The following is a 20,969-nucleotide window of genomic DNA, read 5'->3' on the forward strand; positions in this document are numbered from 1 at the left end:
GTAAGTTACTTCGTTCAATGCGCTATGACCTTGTAGCGTTTACATGTTCACCGTTCACTCAGCTAACAGGTCAGTTTCACTGGTAACTGCGAGATCAATGCACATACATCAAACTTCGTTCAACAGAAACAGCGAACTACTTGTCACTTCGCATCTGCGTATACCTATATCAAACTATGGTGTTGACTGTCATTTGCAATTGGCATAATTCCAATGTGGAAAAAATTGCTATTTATAAACCATTGGATTGTTAAGCACACTGATCTGTGACTATAGTAATGAAATGGTTATGGATAAACCCCTAAATAGAGTTGAATTTATTGTAGTCCGTTGATGTGAAAAGTCGATTCGAAATAATATTGTCCTATCATTCTGATTTGCGATTGCAGTATATTATCCTACTGGCTTACAGGAGCAAAAGTGGAAACCGCATCAACTTTGACAGATGTATTAGTAGAATCTGCTCCGGAGTGGTTTTGATTTTGTGGAGAAATTTGTTATAAGTTATTTATGCGTTTAAAATTTTATTTTTGTGGTGTTGATAAAATTGTGGCAATCGGAGAGACCGTAATACCTAGAAGAATATATGCTGTTGGAAGGAATAAGGGTGTACACTGTATAAGTTATTATTTTTTTCCATCGTAGGTTTTTAGGATATACGATAAGCATCTTGGGAAATAGTGTTTTGAGAGGGTTAGTGACGGGAAGTCTGTCAAACACCTGATAATTTGGAAATAAGTTCAACCAAGAACTACGATAAACATAAATTCCTGGCAAACATGTCACTCCTTTAAAAACTATGGTTTTAACCAGGAAATTTCGGGACACATAATTAGTATCGTTGATCGCCTTACTGGGGTACATACGAAAGATATTGAAGCTGTGTGGCGCAAGTTAGGAAACTATTTAATACCACATGAAGATTCCCAAGAAATTATCCTACGGCATTGGTACGTCCATGATCTATCTAACGAATAATTTACAGGAGAGAACATGTTCCGATATAGGTTAAGGTCTTGACACGATAGGCTAACTGGCCTAACCTCGAGGCTAGGAATGCGTGAGTCCGAATCAAAACTTACGACTTTGGGAAGAGAGAAGAAAACTATTCAGTCACCTGATTAGTCGACAAGCGAGAGAGAAAGAAGGCGAGTCACCTGGTTCACTACTCGATTTACTCCTGATCCTTAATTCAGATTAGTGTAAAAAGATACATGGATAAATAGATGGCTAACATGACTACAATAAGAAAGACATAATTATGTTCGAACTGGACATTAAGGTAGAGAAATAGGGTATCAAATGTTATGTTTAAATTACAGTAGCTTTGGAACAGAAAAGAGTATGGCAGTGAATCATACACCAAACGAAAGCTTATGGTTTATAGAATAAACCAGGGACAAAACCAGATGTTAGTGTTTCACAGACTTTGAATAAAGTGAAACAATGTTCTCAAAATAGCTTTCGTTATTCATTGTTTCTCTGTTCACATCATGCGGATTAACATAGTTATCGGATGCCTTTTAAAATCGAAACACGGGATTGGGCAACCAATTTTGAATTTATTAGCCATTTGAAAATAGAATACGATTTTCAAGTCCTCCCACTTAGTATCATAAATTCTTTTTGATTTGCCGTTTTCTGAATGATTAAGAAGGATTGAAAACTTCAGATTCCTCCCAGGGTTTTCTCAGGTTCGGTTTATAGTCAAATCGCAACTGTATTGAGATCGTAATATTCGAAGTGTTCATATTTTGTTTATATCGCAAATCAATATCAACTTTATATATCTATGCTCTAAGTATCAGCGCTGGACTAGATATTGGGGAATATATTTAATAACATGCAGTTTTAGTAGATTGGTTCTAATTTACATAGCCTTTTAACGGCTGGGAAAAACCCCACCAATTAGCCTATTAAGTGGTTGGATGCAGAAGACCTGTATTAGTCCGTTTCTAGTATGGTTCTGTGAACACGTAATCCTCTCTTGAATAGGTCAAATCTGGACGCTATTTCTTTCGGAGGTAAGTTCCGGGGGCAGATCACTCGATGGTAGATTCTGTATACTGTGGGGATCCTGTTCGTTCTTGTTTTTAGAACTTGGCTATTATATCCTATGTTTTATACCAATTTAGTTACATGAAAGACGGGGGATGTATGAGGTCCAAAATAAGTTCATAGTATCCTATAGTGATAATAATCAAATCCCGAGGTAAGACAGTATAGAGTCAGGCAAGCTAAACATCCCAAGAGTGATTTAATGTCGAATGTCACGAAACCAAGATTTTTAGCAAAGCTGTTATCATACGCCTACGTGATTTGTTCTAACCTCTGAAAAGAAATTACCCAAATCTTTCTATCCATCCTATCACACACATATTATTCCTTGCCAATGCACACGTGTAACCTTGATATTTTATATGGGTGTACGGTAGTGCGTACAAATGTATTTCTTTCCTGATTACAAAGTCATCTATTACTCACTGAGTTGGTTATTTCCGTCACTCCAGTTCACGTGTATTTCTTCTCGTTCTTCTGCATTATCGAATGTCTGAAAAACACATTTCTCAAACACCTTCGCATTTGACTTCTTATATCTACGTTGTTATTAACAGAATGTAGATAAAGTATCTAGGATATACATCTCGATAACATATCATTTGATCATATAGCGTTAGATCACGAGTCATTAAATGTTAACGTTTTTATGCCAATTTCCTCCAATCTTCTAATAACAAATAAAACTTTCTACCTAAATTAGCATTTCAACAATCTCATAAAGAATGATTATATTATCCGTCAATTGAAATAGATCCTGGTGCATATGTACATTGGTTAAAGTTCCCACGTCATATCAGAACATACAGGTGAAGCTTCCAAGGTGAATATCAGAGCAATAGTAGTGATAGGAAAAGTACCTCAATCATACAGATTATGATTTACGAATGGATTTATTCTCAGAAAAAAGGTATGGAATAATTTATAAACTTACAACCTGAAGAGAAACAAGAAAAAAAGCATCTTCACCTTCTTGCTCGATTTTAGGTTACATCACCTAACGTCTCCAATCACTAGTCGCACTGATATCAGTCAGGTGATATCTGCACTTAAACAAATCAGTTCAGTAGTCAATAATTCCATGAATAGACGAGATGTTATGATTTAGATACATCTGGCTTTGCTTAAATAAACTCCAGCTAACATTGCACATCGACGTAAACGGTGGTCGAGCGTTCGAAACATATATTCGAGACAACTCAGTTGACGAAAATCCACTCTATTTTAAAGACCTTATTCATAAAGCTAAACAGAACAAACTGATACTCAGTATAATTCTCCATTCGTTGTCATCTGGACATCTTAATAATGAGACAGGTAACGCATGTTAGGAAAACCCATGCGAAACTCCACCAGAAACCAGCCCAGAAGGGATAGTAAGGCTTCCAAGATGAAAGAAGTGATCGACGTAACTAGCTCTCCATTCCTTATTACTAATCCAAGTGTTGGCTAACGCTAGTCTTAAAGAATACTTCGCATTTATGGAGGAGAAACCCATCCTAGACATGGTTATATTATTCAGGGCCATCGAAAGACATTGCATTGTCAGAGTCTTCATCAAATAGAAAGACTTGCCGATTGAGAGGTAGATGTAAAGCTTTCTAAATATGAAATGGAATTATACCGCCAAATCGTTCCTAAAGCGAGAAGCGAATTTTCGACTGTACTATTTATTTAAACACATAAATATTGGTACAAGAAGACACCGAATATATATGCGCCCAAACCGAAGCAGATGGTTTTCTTAGGAAGCCACATCCTGAGCCTTTGACCTGAAAGTCTAATACAAAAGGTAGTGGAGCAGCGTCACGAGATACAGTCCCATGGTAGCCAGCGACCAATAACTGGTTCATACGCCATTCGTTCCCACAGAATCGTGGAGCCCAAGTGTACCACTGATTTGGAATCAGGGTTTTCCAACTCCCCTAGGTTGATCTCTTGTATCAACCAACCCGGTCAAAGCGCCAAACACTCGCTTTTCGTCCTCTCAATTTCGTGGAAACACTGTCGTGAGAAGGCAATGATCAGGAATTCCGTGGAATTGCATGTATACGCGTGGTCGTGTGAGAGCTGACTCTCCCCACTCTCGGCCGTACTAGGACATTTTCAACTGAGCAGTCGGTTGACTCTGGTTATGTTTCCGTAAATGAACAATTAAATGATGATAGTAGTAGTCAACATTCGTTGTATGAGTAGTGGATATTGTCACTGTTTGCATCACTACTTTACCAATATTACTACAGAAAAAAATACGGCATCGTTTTTGATGAATTAAGTAGTGTGACAGGGTAAGAACTAAATCTGATAGTTAGCTTAGATTGGCTCATGAATACAACTATTAAAATAACAACATGCCCCCAAATGCCTTGGTACGGCCGATGCTCTAATATACAATTTCTTTTTTATCATAGAAAGGATTTAAACTATTCGTGTTCAGATTGTCCTACTTACTACCTTCTCGTGGCATTACTGTTGTTCACGAAATTGAGAGGACGAAAAACGAATGTCCGACGCTTTAACCGGGTTGGTGGACACAGCGCGTCCACCTAGAGGAGTTGAAAAACCCTGATTCCAAACCAATGGTGCACATGGGCTCCAGTATCCTGAGGGAACAAATGGTGTATGAATCAATTGTTGGTCACCGTCTACCATGAGACTGCATCTCCTCACGATGCTCCACATTCTTGTGGATCAGATCTTTAGGTCAAACGCTCGGGGGTGTGGCCCCCTTAAGAAAACCACCTGCTTCGGTCTGGGCACCCGTGCCCTCACACAAAGTGTGGCGCATATGTATCTGGTGCCCCCTTGTACCAATATTTATATGTTTAAATAAATAAATCATACACAATATGACCAGTTTATATGAAAATAAATATACAAGTCATTTCATCACTTCTGTTTATATTCATCACTTTCATTCATCATGATCAATAATAAATTAGGCAATAAAACCGGAAAACTTTATGGATAAATAAAATATCTTGTTAAAAAATAAATTTGAAAACAGTGAAGAAACAAGGAATACTGAAATATATCAGGATGATGAATACGTCGTTCCTTAGATATAATCATATGAATACATATATATATGTATATCTTCAATACCACATTACTTATCTCATCATGAAAAGAGAAAGAAACCCCTACCAATAAGTCTAGAATAGAAAAAAAATTCTTAAAAAACAAAAACCAAAACCAAAAAAAGAGGAAAGAAAAAAAACTAACATCAAATAAACAAATGACAACAATGAATTTACCATTTCTTTTTGGTTAAACTCTTAACAAATATGAATGTAAATGGTGTAGTTCGTCTTTTGTCATAGAAATTTTCTCTGTATTCATAGGTTCACCATTATCTCCAATGGTAGTACTATTACCACCACCACCACCAGGAAACAATAAACGATAATGTAATGATGCAGTTTCATTATTATTATTTGGTAAATTTAATAATTGTTTCATTTTAATTGATGGAAATGATGTAAAATCTGCTTGAATTAATGTATTTGGTATTTCTGTTTTAACTGCTTCATATGCACGTTGTTGTAACTAGGTATATTAAGTTGGTTTTGAAGAAGAAAAAAGAAAAGCAGAATTGAAAGAAAAAAAACTCAATCAATACAGTGAACTAAGTTACGACAATTTAGAAAAAAAAGCATAACAATCCAGTGAGTAATGCTCAAGTTAGGTGACAAGTAAAGTCAAACGCGAGATTCTTAGCGCTTTTAACAGTGTATATGAGAGTGATTGCCAATACTTTGTAATTCGCATCGTGAGAGTATTTCTTCTTGAGAGAGTTAAAAATGAAACTAGATTAGTAGTGGTTGTAGCGACGTAGAAGCGTGACTACAGAATCTAGAAGATAACAACTTGAGGCCGATCACACACAGCCCTTCTGTGAGAAGTTTGTAATATGTTAGCTCTGTGGTTCAAAAGGCCTTATGGTTCGAGACGGAAATTCGTGTGACGTGATAGTTCTAGGCCTGACCTTTTCTAACTTTGTTTTTCCACTGAGAGCAACAGCACTGAAGATGCTGGTTGCCCGATGGAAACACCTTACTGTCGTCACACCCCTCTATAATCGGCAGTACAACTCCGCTTTCTGCTCATAAGATGGCTGCTTTTAGTTTTACCATTCCCGAAACGACCTGGATGGGATAGAAAAACTTAAAGAAACAATTGTTTCAGCTAGCTCGATAGAGTCACTACGAGGAGGAAGGTCGAGCACTACATCAAGTTAGCAGTTACGGTCTGCTGGGTGTAGGGTACTGTTGGATAGATATGGTACAATGACTGATAAGAAAAATCCTAATCGGGTATTGTCACAGATTCTCAATCACTACTCGCTACGATACGCCATGCTGGCTGGGAAATGGAAGAAAGCTGAGTAATACTACAAATAATTGTACCTTGTCGCCATTACATGTATTCATTGAGTCAGGTAATGTTGGGAGGTGAGAATTTACTAGTTAGGGTTGTACGTTAGAGACCTTGGATGATGTAGCTAGAAATTAGTGTTGCAGATGCGCTCAAAATAATTTAAAATCATTGGTTTAATTTAATTGCCAATGTTCGTGATACACTGATGGATATCATAGCAATTTGAGGCTAAGAAATGCAAATTCTTGTATTTTTTTTCTTCCTCTGATACAACTACAACTATTGTTTGATAGCTGACAATTATCAGTTACCTAAATCTATTTTGAAGGAGAGTGACTCAAAATCTCAACTAAATGGCTGAAAACAGAGTATCTTACCACCGTAAGCTACTACTCTACAATACAGTAGGAGACTAAAACATAAACGCCATTGAATGTTATCATGATATTTCAAAAGTCACTTACTTGCTATCTTTCAGAATCACAATCTATAATCATAACAAAATAATGTATACCAGTGTAACGCAGTTATTCATTTTCGTATTGGTCGCCTGAATCTTCCCAATGATGTTTAAGCTTTATCTTCCCTTAAACTTTGAGATTAAAATTGCTTCATAACTTTTTTCCTTCCTATACTATATCCTTATATACAACCTTTCTTTTATATATTACCACCACTAAATTAACTACTATGAATCCGGTGTTGATCTTGTTGTGCTGGTGAGGTATGGCAACTTGGACCGATGCATATATGTGCCTGGTCCTACGTTGTAGCTAACTGACTGATTGGTTGATGTTTAAGACTGCAATTGATCAGCCTCTTATCGGCATACATGCATCCTGTGCGGATTGCCTCGATATCACCTTAAATCATAAGCATTATAGGCAGAGATGGGTGGTGGCTCAGGAATCCAGCTCATGTCACTAGGTTCGAGTCCCAAAGCGAACGTCAATTCTAGGATGCAGGTACGTCGAGCTGACGAGTCCCAAATAGAACGAAGTTCGCATCCTGGATTCCTCTGCTAGCCACTATCCATCTAACATAGTTATGTCCTAATTAGTGAGTTGTAACGATTGAAAATCACGAAACTAACAGAGTATGCCGTACAATAATGAAGCAAACTATAGCATAATTTATACTAAACATGTGATTCATCCTATATGCAGGGCAAAGCTACCAAAAAAACACATGACATAGTTATGACAGTAAATTTTTGGTTTTATACTCAGAAACTGTTTTCAGTATAATGAGTAAATGGTCACTAATATCGGACTTGCGTCCTGGATCGATTTAACTTTTATTAGTATCTTCTGGCTTAATTGACAAAAATATTATAATAAACCTAGTTTTATGTCATTTCACTGATTTAAGAAAAAAGTAGCTCATAAAGGTTTAATGGATTTCAAAGTTCAACTGTATGTTTTAACCATAAATCAGTATTTTTTGTAATGAAAATAAATAATAGTAGCATTTTAAGTTTAACGAAATAGATTATAGTTGAAGTATATATGCCCCCAAATACCTTAGTACGGCCGAGAGTGAGGAGGGGCCACCCCCCTCTCGAAACGCTCTCACATGGCCACGCGAATATAGCCTCTGTCAGGGAAGTCCTACTCACTGCCTTCTCGTCGCATTACTGTTGTTTACGAAATTGAGAGGACGAAAAGTGAATGTTCGGAGCTTTAACCGGGTCAATAGACACGGAGGGTCCACCTAGGGGAGTTGGAAAACCCTGATTCCAAACCAATGGTGCACATGGGCTACAGAATCCTGAAGGAAAAAATGGCGTATGAACCAGCTGTTGGTCACCGGCTACCATGGGACTGCATCTCCTCACGATGCTCCACATTCTTGTGGATCAGATCTTTAGGTCAAAGGCTCCGGGTGTGACCCCCTAAGAAAACCACCTGCTTCAGTTTGGGCACCTGGGCAGCCCTCACACAAACCGAATGAGATTTGTGCGGCGCATATATATCTGGTGCCCCTTTGTACCAATATTCATGTGTTTAAATAAATAATAGTAAATGATATATATATATATATATATATATATATATTACCTTTTCTAATTCATTTTTCAATTTGACTAATTTTACCGTTTGTCGATTAAACTGAATTGTAGCACTGGGTTGAACAACTTTAATCGGTTGTATAGTAGTAGTTGATCCATCGTCTCCAGAACCGGAAACAGGCATCTCTGAAACTTGTTTTGACAATGGTTTTGGCAAATGAACAACTTGAGGATTTGCAAGCACAGAGAAAATTTCTTTTTGTAGTACATTTACATCATGTACAATTTGTGGTAGAACAGATTTATGTTCTTGGATAGGTGAGGATGATTTATTCTCTTTATCAGAAGTGTCATCATCTACAATAACAGGTTCTTGATGACGTGAAGGTTTTTGTAAAGTACCCAAGTTCTTAAGTTGTTCCTAGATTTTTAAAAATTAAAAATTAGTCAGTAAAAAGTGAAAAATAAATAGCTTGAGTGTTGTTTGACTAAACAGAGGTTAGATGAGCTATGTTATCAACAGGAAAACGTAATTGAAGAAATGAAAATGATTTCTGAGTAATCCATAATTTCATTCACTGACCAAGTATCAGCTTATGAAATCTACTTTTCGAACTACATAATTTACATGACACGATGTAGCTTTCCAGGCCGATTTAAGTAAAACAGGTTTCAAACATGTGGTTTACCGGTTGAAAGCCATTTAGTTCAATCAAAATTTCTTGAAACTTTTTTGATTTCAAGCTTGAAACCTCCAATTCATATTAAGAGACATTCACCTGAACTTGTAACACGAATCCTAGATCAACCTCCACAAGCCACACATCAGTTTTATGAGAACTACTGACTTCTTCAGTCACAGTACACAAGCGCTTCAGGTGTTGGATAGTTACGAATGAAATAGTGTGATATGTTCAATTTGAAGAGGGAAAATGAATTAACATGTATTTTGTGTTAAGAAAATGGTTCCAATAGGAGAAAAGAACAAAAACTTGGTTTGCACCAGTGTTGCCATAGAAGGATTTCATATCATTTCGTCAGGGGAGGTGATATGGTGCTATAACATTAGGACTAACAGTTTTAATTGATAAGGTAATGAGCGACCTACAAGCTAATTTTCTCCGATCGCCTATGGCATTTTACAATGTTCATTTGGTGTTCTCATTCTGTATATAAGTATGTTATTTGGGGGCCTAAGTCAACAAAATAATCTCGTGAGTAACTGTCAGTCCGCCTCATGTCGTATTATCACGTTTATTTTATTAATTAATTCTAACAACCAAATCTGTCTCATCAAATCATCGGTCTGGTAATGCATGGATATAAACTTATGAGTGCACGAAATATATACCAAGAAACTAAGGATGAAATAATCAAATGAGTACTTTTACAAGAAATAAAAAAGGCAAACATTTATAAAATTCACTTCCTACCACCCATTTCCATACGAAACTTGTCACTCATATATAATGATAGAAATTTTCCTGAAACTGGGACGAATGTATGTGTTTGGCGGATCAATAAGCATTAAGGTTAATCTTCGCAAGCCGAAACGTGTCGTTGATTGAGATTTACGTTGTTAATCTGTGGACTAACTAAAGCAGTAAATATTCGGATTCTAATTGGTGAATCTTTTGTGATTGATTAAGAAACGTGCAGGGAAACCACTCCGAAGGTCAAAGAGGCACCCTTCCCTGGATTATTTTTTTAGATTTCTCAAACGAAAGCATACTTTCATTGTGTAGGAAACCTTGAATCGACAACTGTTTAAACACCTCTAACAGTATTTGAGATCATCTTGACTTATAACTAGACATGGCACATGACATATAACATGTACCTCCTAATCAATAATTAAAGAGAACTTACAAGCATTTTCTCACCACGAAGTCTGGATACTTCAGAAGATAAACGTCGAATAGCTTCACGGAGAGCTTCAATCTACAACAAGTAAGAAATGATGACTTTTAAATACTGATATCTTAGTAATGAGAAATATTAATTAAATGTGGAGACTTAACTGATCCTTTTCCCTTTAAACTTTTAATGTGACGCGAGTAATGAAGACATGATGAACGATGAAAATTATTTTTTGAGACTATGTTATACCTAATTTGTCATCTGTAAATTACTAACATTTAACTATGTCCCTGACTTATTCCATAATACGCTTTTGATGAATCCTTTTGTTCCAAAACTAATGTAACTTAAACGTGATCCTTATATTTTAATACCTTACATTTGTGTAATGGTATTTTCTCGTTTAATGTGCTTTGTGGTCTAGTTATTGAAAATATTCATTCGTGTATCCTGATAAAAGTATAATATACTGATAACTTTGGGCGAATTATGATCCGCCAATCAGGAAACTTTGCAAAGTCAGAAAATAATCAACAGCAAAATGCAACATTATAACAGTGAAATAACGGATTTGATCTGAACAGTTAACTCTCATATGTCAAATTATTCATTGTAGAAAAGCAGAAAATTTAAGTTTACACATTAGGAGTCAGGATAGTATTCACTGAATAAGGATTATCACCCCATAGAGTTTCCATTACCACATGACATTAGTTATAATGTAAAAAGGATAGGGCTAGGTATAAAGAGTAAGGTTGGAGTTTTGAGTTCGGTTTACAAATTAGACTTGAGGTTTTCTTCACAAACTATATATATATATATATATATATATATATATATATATGAACCAACCTCCATTGCCATTAATGAAGCATCTCGGTAAGCAGCCAAACGAGCTGGACCAGGTGAAGGTGATGCACATTCGACTGAAGTTTGTCTACCAGGTGCAGGAGCTGAAGTAGTAGTAGTGGTAGAGCCTGTTGTTGAAGGCTGCGCTTTAGATTGCGTTGTGCCTAAAATATTGAAGATAAGAAAATGGATAGTAGGAGTAATTTAGAATTAGGAAATTGTTTTCTTGGATTGGATTAGGCCTCATGTGATCGGCTCGCAATGATAGGAAAGCAGTTGTATGACCTCTTTCACCAGACCGATTATCGATTAATTCGCTTACATTACCCGCAAGACCATTGACTTACTTTTCAACTGACACATCGACTAATGGACAACAATTAAGACGTTAACGCTTATTGGTCGTCCGATTCCTTCTAACACAGTGACTAATTAGAATACGAAAGTAGAAGAGAAATCAGTTCCCCATTGTACACAGTTCGATCATAACTCAAACCTCATACAATAATATGGAGTAAAATCAACATACGTTGAAGAGGACTAAGTAATAGATCCATAAAAAATTAACAATAACTTAAGAAAGGTACAACATATAACAATAGTAAAAGCTTACAAACACATGAATCCTTGAATATAATGACTAATGAACAAAAAAGGAAATCATAACTCTAAATAGGACAGTATTGAAAGTTCCGCATCAAGCTATTGCTACTATTAATGTAGATTAAAAGTATTCAGCCTGTTCTTATTGAACTATAAAAACCTTTAGCAAATGGACAATTTCATGAAAAAAGAGGATAATAACATTATAAAGTGTAGACAGATCTTAAATAATTGATGAATTTGTTAAAGCCTTCCACAGGTTATTCTGTCCGTAAATTGAAGAAACAATGACATATAAATTCTTATTGATAGATGTAGGTTATCTATCTTCTCGAACCCGTAAAATTTATTTATTTAAACACATAAATATTGGTACAAAGGAGCATCAGATATATATGCGCCGCACAAATCTTATTTGACTTATGTGAGGGCTGTGATACAGCCCAGATGCCCAAACTGAAGCAGGTGGTTTTCTTAGGGGGTCACACCCGGAGCCTTTGACTTAAAGGTCTGATCCATAAGGCAGTGCAGCTTCGTGAGGAGATGCACTCCCATGGTAGCCAGTGACCAACGATTGGTTCATACGCCATTCGCTCCTTCAGGATACTGGAGCCCATGTGCACCATTGGTTTAGAATCAGGGTTTTCCAACTCCCCTAGGTGGACTTTGTGTGTCCACCAACCCGGTTAAAGCGCCGGACATTCTCTTTTCGTCCTCTCAATTTCGCAAACAACACCTCCGCCACGAGAAGGCAGTGGTTCTATGCACGTGGTCATTCGAGAGCATTTGGAGAGTGAGTGTTGACTCTCCCCAATCTCGGCCGTACCAAGGCATTTGGGATCCAAATATATTTTTTTAGGAGTGTCTATAATGTTCCTATTCAGGGTAGAGATGAACGGTTTAAGCTTAGCGTCTATAAATCACAAACTAAAATTATCTATAATGCAAAAAATACTCTGTAACCATATGGGTAAACGAATTTCATGAAAAAAAAATACAAAAAGCATTTTCTGATTAATTTTCCCATAACATTAAACACCACTAGGTTAAGGCTTGTTTCAAGATTAAAGATTGAGGATCATGATTTAAGGATAGTATCAATTTGTCTATTATAAACAACCTATACAAACAAAAACTAAGCAATTTAGTAAATGTAACATGATCATTTTACTTTATAACGATAAAAAGTAATTTTTCGTTTACCATTTCAAACGTTTTCGGTAGAGTGTAGAGGTATTGTAGTGAACGAAAACACGACTGCGGACAATCGAATGTATTTAAGCACAAATTACAGACTATCTCACTAAATTCTGATAACCATACAGTAAACAGTTAATTTGCAAAATAACAACCGATTGTCTCAATCTTCACTGTTCCTTCTATAAATATCAGTTCATCTTCTCTAATTTCATTGTTCATGCATTTTCCTACCAATTGCGCTTCATTTCAATTCTTTCCTTATCGGTCTTCTACCAAAATACATTCTACGTCTGACCATCACTATATACAACTTATGTGGACATAAGTAGCCCACACCACAGTATTTCTACTACTTGTTATCTATGATATTTAAATTTCGAGCAAAAAGCTTACAGATGGCGTTCTTAATCCTACTTAGCTTGTCCCCATATACTTTAATCATATTCCATTTCTAACTAATGAATTAAGAATGTGATATTTCATTTCATTTGTGTATGACATGGTGTCGTGGTATGAAAGAAAGCTGAAAAGGGCTAGCTTCTCTTGGTCCTTCACGACTCCCTAGCTGGGGTCCGAGAGATGGTGCAACACAGTGGCTAGAGACGTTATCAGATATGGCTCAGAATAGAAGCCAGTGGCGATCCTGCTGTAACCTTCTTTTACTTTCTTCATAAAGAGTGGCTATAACTTTTTTAGCTGAAAGAGTTTTCCGGTTGTACATTTCAGTCCCCCTTATCTTTTCATCCTTTCTCTTCCTATTTTCATTATTTTGTGTGGCGCATATGTATCTGGTGCCCTTTTGTACCAATATGTATGTGTTTAATTAAATAAAATGAATTAAGAGCTTGAATATCACCTCAACCAATTTGCCTTCCAAAAGCATTCGACAACTATCTGTCAACTATCATAACACAGTAAGTGTAAATTGAACTCTGATTGACATGTAACATTGTCATAACTACTGAAAACTAAGAAAAAAAAAGAAAAGAAAAGTACAACCTTACTTACTTGGAAGCAGTGGTGATTTAATAATTCCTTCAAATAAAGCTTTTTTACTAAGTGTTTTCAATTTTTCTTTGAGATCTGCTTTTTCTTGTTCCAAAGCCTCAATATCCGCTTGAAGTGCATCTAATGTTTGTTCATATTCTCTGTTTGAAAAAAAAGTTTTTTCAAATAAACAAATCTCAAATAAGGATTTGAAAAAAAATAAAATAAATTTTTCATTGTACAATAATTCTCTTACTAAATTTATTAAATAATCATAAACGTTATAATAACTATTTTCAGACTTGACAGTCAGTCAGCTACAACGTAGGACCAGGCACATTTATGCGTCGGTCCAAGTTGCCACACGTCATAAACACAACAAGATGAACACCGAATTTATAGAAGTATTTAATTTAGTGGTGGTAATATATAAAATAAAGGTTGTATATAAGGAAGTTATGAAGTAATTTTAATCTCAAGTTTTAAGGGAAGATAAAGGGTGTATACACCTACACCATTGTGATCGATTCTGAGCCATGTCACCTAGAGTCTCCAACCCTTGGGTACGATAGTCACGCGGACCTCAACCAAGTAGTCTGCATCTACCAACATGGCACAGACTAGAAGTTAGTGACCTCAATCTCTGATGCCATGTTTTGGTTTGACCGCCCCTAACTTTCTTCCAACCATCCCCAATGCTAGTCAGCATAGCGCGTCCTGGTAATCGGTGTTCAGACATGAATGAAAGTGATCAGTCGCTCATGTAGACTCAGTTGCTAACATTAAAAATAGGCTTAAATGAGATAGTTCACCTAGAATAGGGACACATTCGATTATATCAATTTTTCTTGAAATACCCTATAGTCAAAAACGAATAGAAGATTGATCAATATCAGTAAATGTAAATTCAGTCATAAATTTTATAGTCTTGATCTCAATTTATAATGTTAGACACTGTTTCATGTGAACACGAGAACAAATACTGTGGTGTGTGCTACTCGTATTGACAAATATAAGTAGTATGTAGCGCCAATCGGAAGTGGAATGCATGCCAGTAGATTGAGAAGATTCAATTAAAAAGAATAGAAAAGGAAATAGTGACCATAATAACAAAATAATTAGAAGGATCATCAAGCATGTAAGGGACAACTGATGAAAGATGTGCAAATGATGTATTTAATGTATGGTTTTCATATTTTACGAAATCACTGTAATTTTGTACTAATAAAGAAATTGGCTCTCCCTACTTGACTTATTCGTTCACTATATTACTACTGTGATTTCAGGATCCATTATCGTTCTGCTCTTTTTTCAGTTGTTATTCCGTTATGGACGTTCCGTGGTTGAAATAACAGGAGTAGTGAGCAGTTATATCAATGGGTTGCATAGCATCACTTTAAGATCACAAATCTATTATCATTCTATTTATCATTTTAAAAATAAAGAAAACATACATGGCAACATAGAAGACAAAGTACTGAAATATTCCGATAACCGATGTTAGTTTAGATGCTTTGATTAAGTCAGTAACCTATTTTTTTCAAGACTTTAAATATTGTAAATATCTTTTAAAATCTTTAATTCTTCCAAATAAACAAACAATGTATGCGAATCCAATTATTTGCTAAAACGGTCTGATAAGAGGTGTCATTACCAAGGTTTGACTTGATAATTTCAAATAACTTGAACATTGGGTAGACTGTAATAATATAGTTGTAATATCCCAATGAGTATAAAAATTAGGTTTTTGTAGATTTTTCGGCGTTTTGTCACTCAGTGTAAGCTACTTCTTCAGAGAGTAAACAAACAAATTAAACTAACCGAAGTTCAAACTGTACAAAGGAACAAAGCAAGAATATTTGGTACGATCAATCAAAAACAGGTCTGACCAAGTCGATGTCATGTCATTCCAGTCAAGGTGATTTATGTGAGGCAACATTTATGATGAACACAAACCTTTTACGTTGATGTGATAACATACCAAAGCTTACTTATATACTACGTCCTCTATTATGTATTGACTGACTTAGACATGGATAAGGATTTTTTTTCTACACAACAAGTGGTCCGATAAAACTTGTAGAATGGAGAATGAAATTTAATTCATGGACGTTGTGTTGCAATAATTCAACAAAAAGCTTAAAATAGGAATGGAGGTTTGAAATATGATCAGTAAAAGCTATTAATGGTAAAACACTTAGATGTGAATAACTTTACCATGCTAATATTTCAAGCGGCAATTTATTTATTCATTTAAACACATAAACATTGGTACAAGAAGGCACCAAATATATATATGCGCCACACAAATTATTCGATTTGTGTGAGGCTGGAATACTGTGCGGGTGCCCAAAACAAAGCAGGTGATCTTCTTAGGGGGTCATTTCTTGTACATTTGACCCAGAGGTCTAATCCATAAGGTAGTGGAGCAACATCACAAGACGCAGTCCCATGGTAGCCGGTGACCAACAATAGGTTCATATGCCATTTGTTTCCTTAGAATCTTGGAGTTCATGTGTACCATTGGTTTTGAATTAGGGTTTTGGGACTGTTAGGATATTCACAAGAATATCCCAAAAATTATCTCGAATGTAAAATGGTATGTTTTCAGACTCTTCACATAATTCGCATGTTATTTCCTATTGGCCATTATTTACAGTGTCCTAACTATGACTTTCATGTGTCGTTTCCCTATTGGTCAATTTTGAGTCGTCCTAATTATAACCTTCACGTGTCCTTCCTTTCCATTGGTTACTGGTAATAAGTCATCGTAACTGTATAAATATGCCTTGTCTGTAAACCATTTTTGTTCTGCTGCTGACCCCATAAACAATTCTCATTTAACGGCTGTGTTCTGATTTATTGGAGTTGGGGAACAGTATTGGGATCGAACTAGGATATCTGAATTTGGTCAATCGGTAGAATTTCGCGTAGTCCTATCGCAATACCCACGTTATATTTCGCATTATAACAGGGACTCCCCTAAATGGATCCTCCGTATCCACTAACCCGATTAAAGCGCCGGACATTTGCTGGGAAAATACCAATTTATATAGATCAAAAACTTTATAAGTATTGAGAAATTATCCTAGTGAATGAGTAAACTCCTCGTTGGAATATCTTAAAATTTTGTATCAACACTGTAAATAGATCATTTTAAGAAACATCACTATTCAGTACATCGTCACATACTACTGATTATAATCAAGTAAGTAATATCCATGCATTTATTTGGACATTAGGTCTTTAATCATTTTTCTAGTGTGTAAAAAATTTGATGATTGTTGATCTAACAAACCAGTGTATAAAGTTTGCATCATAAAATGACAGAAAGTGAGAAAATGATAACAACCGAGGAATTATTTTATTGAAATTTAAAACTCCTTAAATTTGCACATTCAATGCTCATGCAATGTAATGTCAGTTGAGAATTTGATGTAAGAAATAATGAAAGGTAGATACTTCGGAGATAGCAAAAACATACTTTTCATTACGTTTCTGTTGAGATTCTGATTGTTCTAAACGTAGTTCTAATCGGGAAATTTTCTCTTCATTCGATTTTCCTGCGGTTTCTAACTTTTTCTCAGCTAAACTAACACGTACAGACATTTCACTAAGTTCATCAGCACGTGCTTTTAATGCTTTTTGTAATTCACGTAATTCTTCACCTCGACTTTCTAATTTAGCACGACATCCTTCTAATTCAGTTTGTGCACGTTTATAGGCGATGGCACGTGCAACAACTGGCTCTTGAGGCTAGATATTATGGAATAAATACATCAAAACATAAAAAAAATTCATATGATATATAAACAAAAAAGAAAGGTGATCTGTAATCTATATTATAAGTTTTGTATATTTGTGTATTGTGGAACAATCTAGTGCGCAAAAGTTAGGCATAGAGTACTTGGGTAAAGATGAAAAATAGGTTTAACATGTTAATTTTCATTGAGTTAGGTGTTTGAGGCATGTCTACCTAGACAAATCGATGCCGGCTGGTGCAAGAATAAGTTGGATAAAAGCTAGGGCTAATCAAACTAAGACATATTATTGAACCATGAAATGATTAACTATTAATCTGAGCCATGTAGGTATAGGAATTTACCTGGCTGGGGGTCGATATTATAATCATGATCAGTGGTTGATGAGGGCCAATGACATGGCTCGAAATCAGTCACAATGGCACAGATACATTCACTCTTCAGCTAGATTTTAAGCTCCTATTCGCCTATCTTTTCAAACCATATTCTCGATATCTAACTTTTCTCATTGTGATTGCTGATAAGTTGTTTCTGTACTTTTCTATTCACCTCGTCGTGGCCATGTGATGTAAAAAATGTGGACATTCCTTCAATTCGAACCATATACAACTTTTGATGAAATCTACTTATCAGCTACCGGATATTAGCGATTGTTTATTTTTTCACAATTAAAAGTACCGTGATATCACACTTGGTATTGGTCAGACTTGATTTGCAACTGCTGACGAACTATTCCAGGAAGAAGAAGTACAAACTGAAATGTTTAAATCGTTTAATTTCTAAACTATAGACTGTAACAACCGATTAACCCAAACTGTTGGTTATTTCAACAACAACAAAATCAATACTATGTAATTCTTAAGAACAGTGAAATTTCTTCTCTTTTGTCCATTTTTCACATAATCATATATCGATTACTATTATCTAACTCTAGTATATATGCTGTAAAACAGGAGAGGCAGCAAAATACGACCTAAGGCCTTGTCGCGGCGCTGTTCGATAGTAGAGGCGACCTTGCTGGCCAACTTAGGCGGTCAATGGAGATCGGAATAATCACCCACCCCGTTGTATTCTTGATTAACTCGGGGCTCACTTAGACGTACTGGGCTACCTGATAAGTATGCTTATGGATAAGAATTGCAAAAGTCCTTGGGCCCATGTATTTCATGTATGTAGATATATGCAAAGGGTGTGCATGTGGTGTTGTATAATGTAAACGTTAGCTGAAATACTGTATTACTTATGTCTAATAAGCTTAGCAGCCTAATCTATCAGGTTGAACACATAATAAAGAGATATGGTAGTCAATACTAGGGAGAAGCGACCAACAACCTCCCTTGAGACAATGCTTATGCTTATGTGTGTCAGGAGGTACTGGGATGGAAGCCATGGGTTGAATGATATGAAAGTAATGTGTACGATACAGTCTAGTGTAGTAGATACGTCTCTAAGGGAGTGGTGAACATCTACCCTGCCAGATGGGTAAATATACCTATATGTATGCTATCGGGTGCATGGTTTAAAACCTGTATGTTACCGGTATGTATGTAATGTATATTTGTTCACAGGGTAGCTATACCTCTATGTATACCAAGGAATACTCGGATGAAGGTCTGTGTGTTACGTAGTGTGCATACAGACTATACCTATCCAGGGTAAGTAAAAACCTAGATACACGCAAACAAGTGCGGGGTCTCGGTTCCACACAAAACCACATCCACGGGTTCGTGAGCCTTGAAAAACATGGAATCCATCCCACAAGGGCCTTCATAGGCCTCCCCAGAAAGGCTTTACCAACCAATCTGGCCGGAACATCACATCGATAAACGAGAACTAATGTTATATTTATGTTAGTTAACCTTGTTCAGTTTCTGATGTCAGTTAAACAACCGTGAAACTTTCTTTTTAACTATATAGACAAACGATACATTTTAGGATTCGATCATGGAGAATTAAGGTTTTATAGACAAGAACTTGGTATTTAAATTACTGATAGATTTTAAAAGACTTACTATCCAGTCTCATAAACTTTACAATGAAAGATTCTTTAAATGATCAGATTGTAAATTGTTTTAAAATGTAATTCGATTAACAAGTACAAATTTGTGTACTTCAGTTAAGCAACATTTTATGTGATGTTAACCAACTGCCGAAACCATTATAACCAACGTTCCTACTCACAAATTATCTCATGGAAGTAATTGAAGACTTCGAAAATAACATTAAATCATTATTTTCATAGTTGAAATCATGAGTCAATTGAAGCTAGACCACCATGGAAAACCTGGAAGCACTGGACGGCCGTTTCGCCTTATTATGGGACTCCTCAGCAGTGCGCGTCCACGATCGCCCCTCGCATGATTCGAACCCAACAAAACGGCCATCCAGTGCTTCCAGGTTTTTCATAGTGGTCTAGTTTCAATTGACTCATGATTTCAACTATGGAAATACTGAAATCTCCATAAAAAACCCCTTCTGATTAAATCATTATACAATGTTTTCAAATCGAACCTTCTGTTGTGTATATTTACTACGACTGTGTTATTAAACTAATTTCAAACTTTATTTTAGTAACTAATAAGTGTGAATCCAGTCAACTTACCAATGGTTGTTTGGTTCCATCAAAATCATATTCACCATTTTCCATTGCTATTGCTAATTGACTTATAATACGAGCAATTTGACTTAGATTAGTACGAATTAATATTTCTGGTGAAATAACACTAGGACGTGAAGTACTACTAGTTCGAAGATCAATTGATGTTAAATATTCTTTACAAGCTTCTGATAAGCATTGAGTAAATACAACATTTGGTTCAAGATTGGATGAATCTTCCTGTGAAAATGTACACATGAAAAATGTTACTAGATTAATAATAAGTAGACAGATAAGGATATCTATTATTATGAGATCATTATTACGAGAAATATGTAAGAAATAATGATAAATCAATGTTACAATAGGTATTTTATGTTACTGCAGCTGATCATCATATTTAACTGGTCTCCTTAAACTGTTAGTTGGTTGAAGATAGTTGACAGGAAACCTTGAGTTTAGCTTTCATGCTAGTTAGCATTTGTTACCAAGGTGTACCCTCAATCTTGGGAAAACTGGTGCCCTCTGCAGGATTCAAACTAACTTCACACTGTTACACAAACTGAGACGATACCATTTAGCTAACCGAGCTGCGACTAGAATTCTGTACGGCGGAAACATTCACAATTAACTGATCAATGATTAATAGCTAATTTCAAGGGCT

The 20,969-nt window shown here is 35.8% G+C and overlaps 1 protein-coding gene across 3 annotated transcripts in view; it reads right to left on the bottom strand.

Moving 5' to 3' along the window:
- Window positions 1–5,251: 5,251 nt before the first annotated feature.
- The window catches only part of Smp_149200.1 (restin-like), a gene marked incomplete at both ends in the record, with an annotated part of 43,150 nt that continues 27,432 nt past the window's right edge, over window positions 5,252–20,969 (bottom strand). For 2 of the 3 annotated variants that reach the window (XM_018797300.1, XM_018797297.1), the window contains 7 exons: window positions 5,329–5,607; window positions 8,499–8,870; window positions 10,319–10,390; window positions 11,162–11,322; window positions 13,970–14,109; window positions 17,433–17,704; window positions 20,312–20,541. In XM_018797300.1, coding sequence (XP_018652355.1) covers window positions 5,329–5,607; window positions 8,499–8,870; window positions 10,319–10,390; window positions 11,162–11,322; window positions 13,970–14,109; window positions 17,433–17,704; window positions 20,312–20,541 — 1,526 coding nt within the window. Of the gene's footprint in view, window positions 5,608–8,498; window positions 8,871–10,318; window positions 10,391–11,161; window positions 11,323–13,969; window positions 14,110–17,432; window positions 17,705–20,311; window positions 20,542–20,969 lie in introns of all 3 variants that reach the window. The other variant, XM_018797299.1, reaches the window with a different exon arrangement.

Source organism: Schistosoma mansoni, chromosome 4 (assembly GCF_000237925.1).
Source record: "Schistosoma mansoni strain Puerto Rico chromosome 4, complete genome".
In the NCBI taxonomy this organism is placed as follows: domain Eukaryota; kingdom Metazoa; phylum Platyhelminthes; class Trematoda; order Strigeidida; family Schistosomatidae; genus Schistosoma; species Schistosoma mansoni.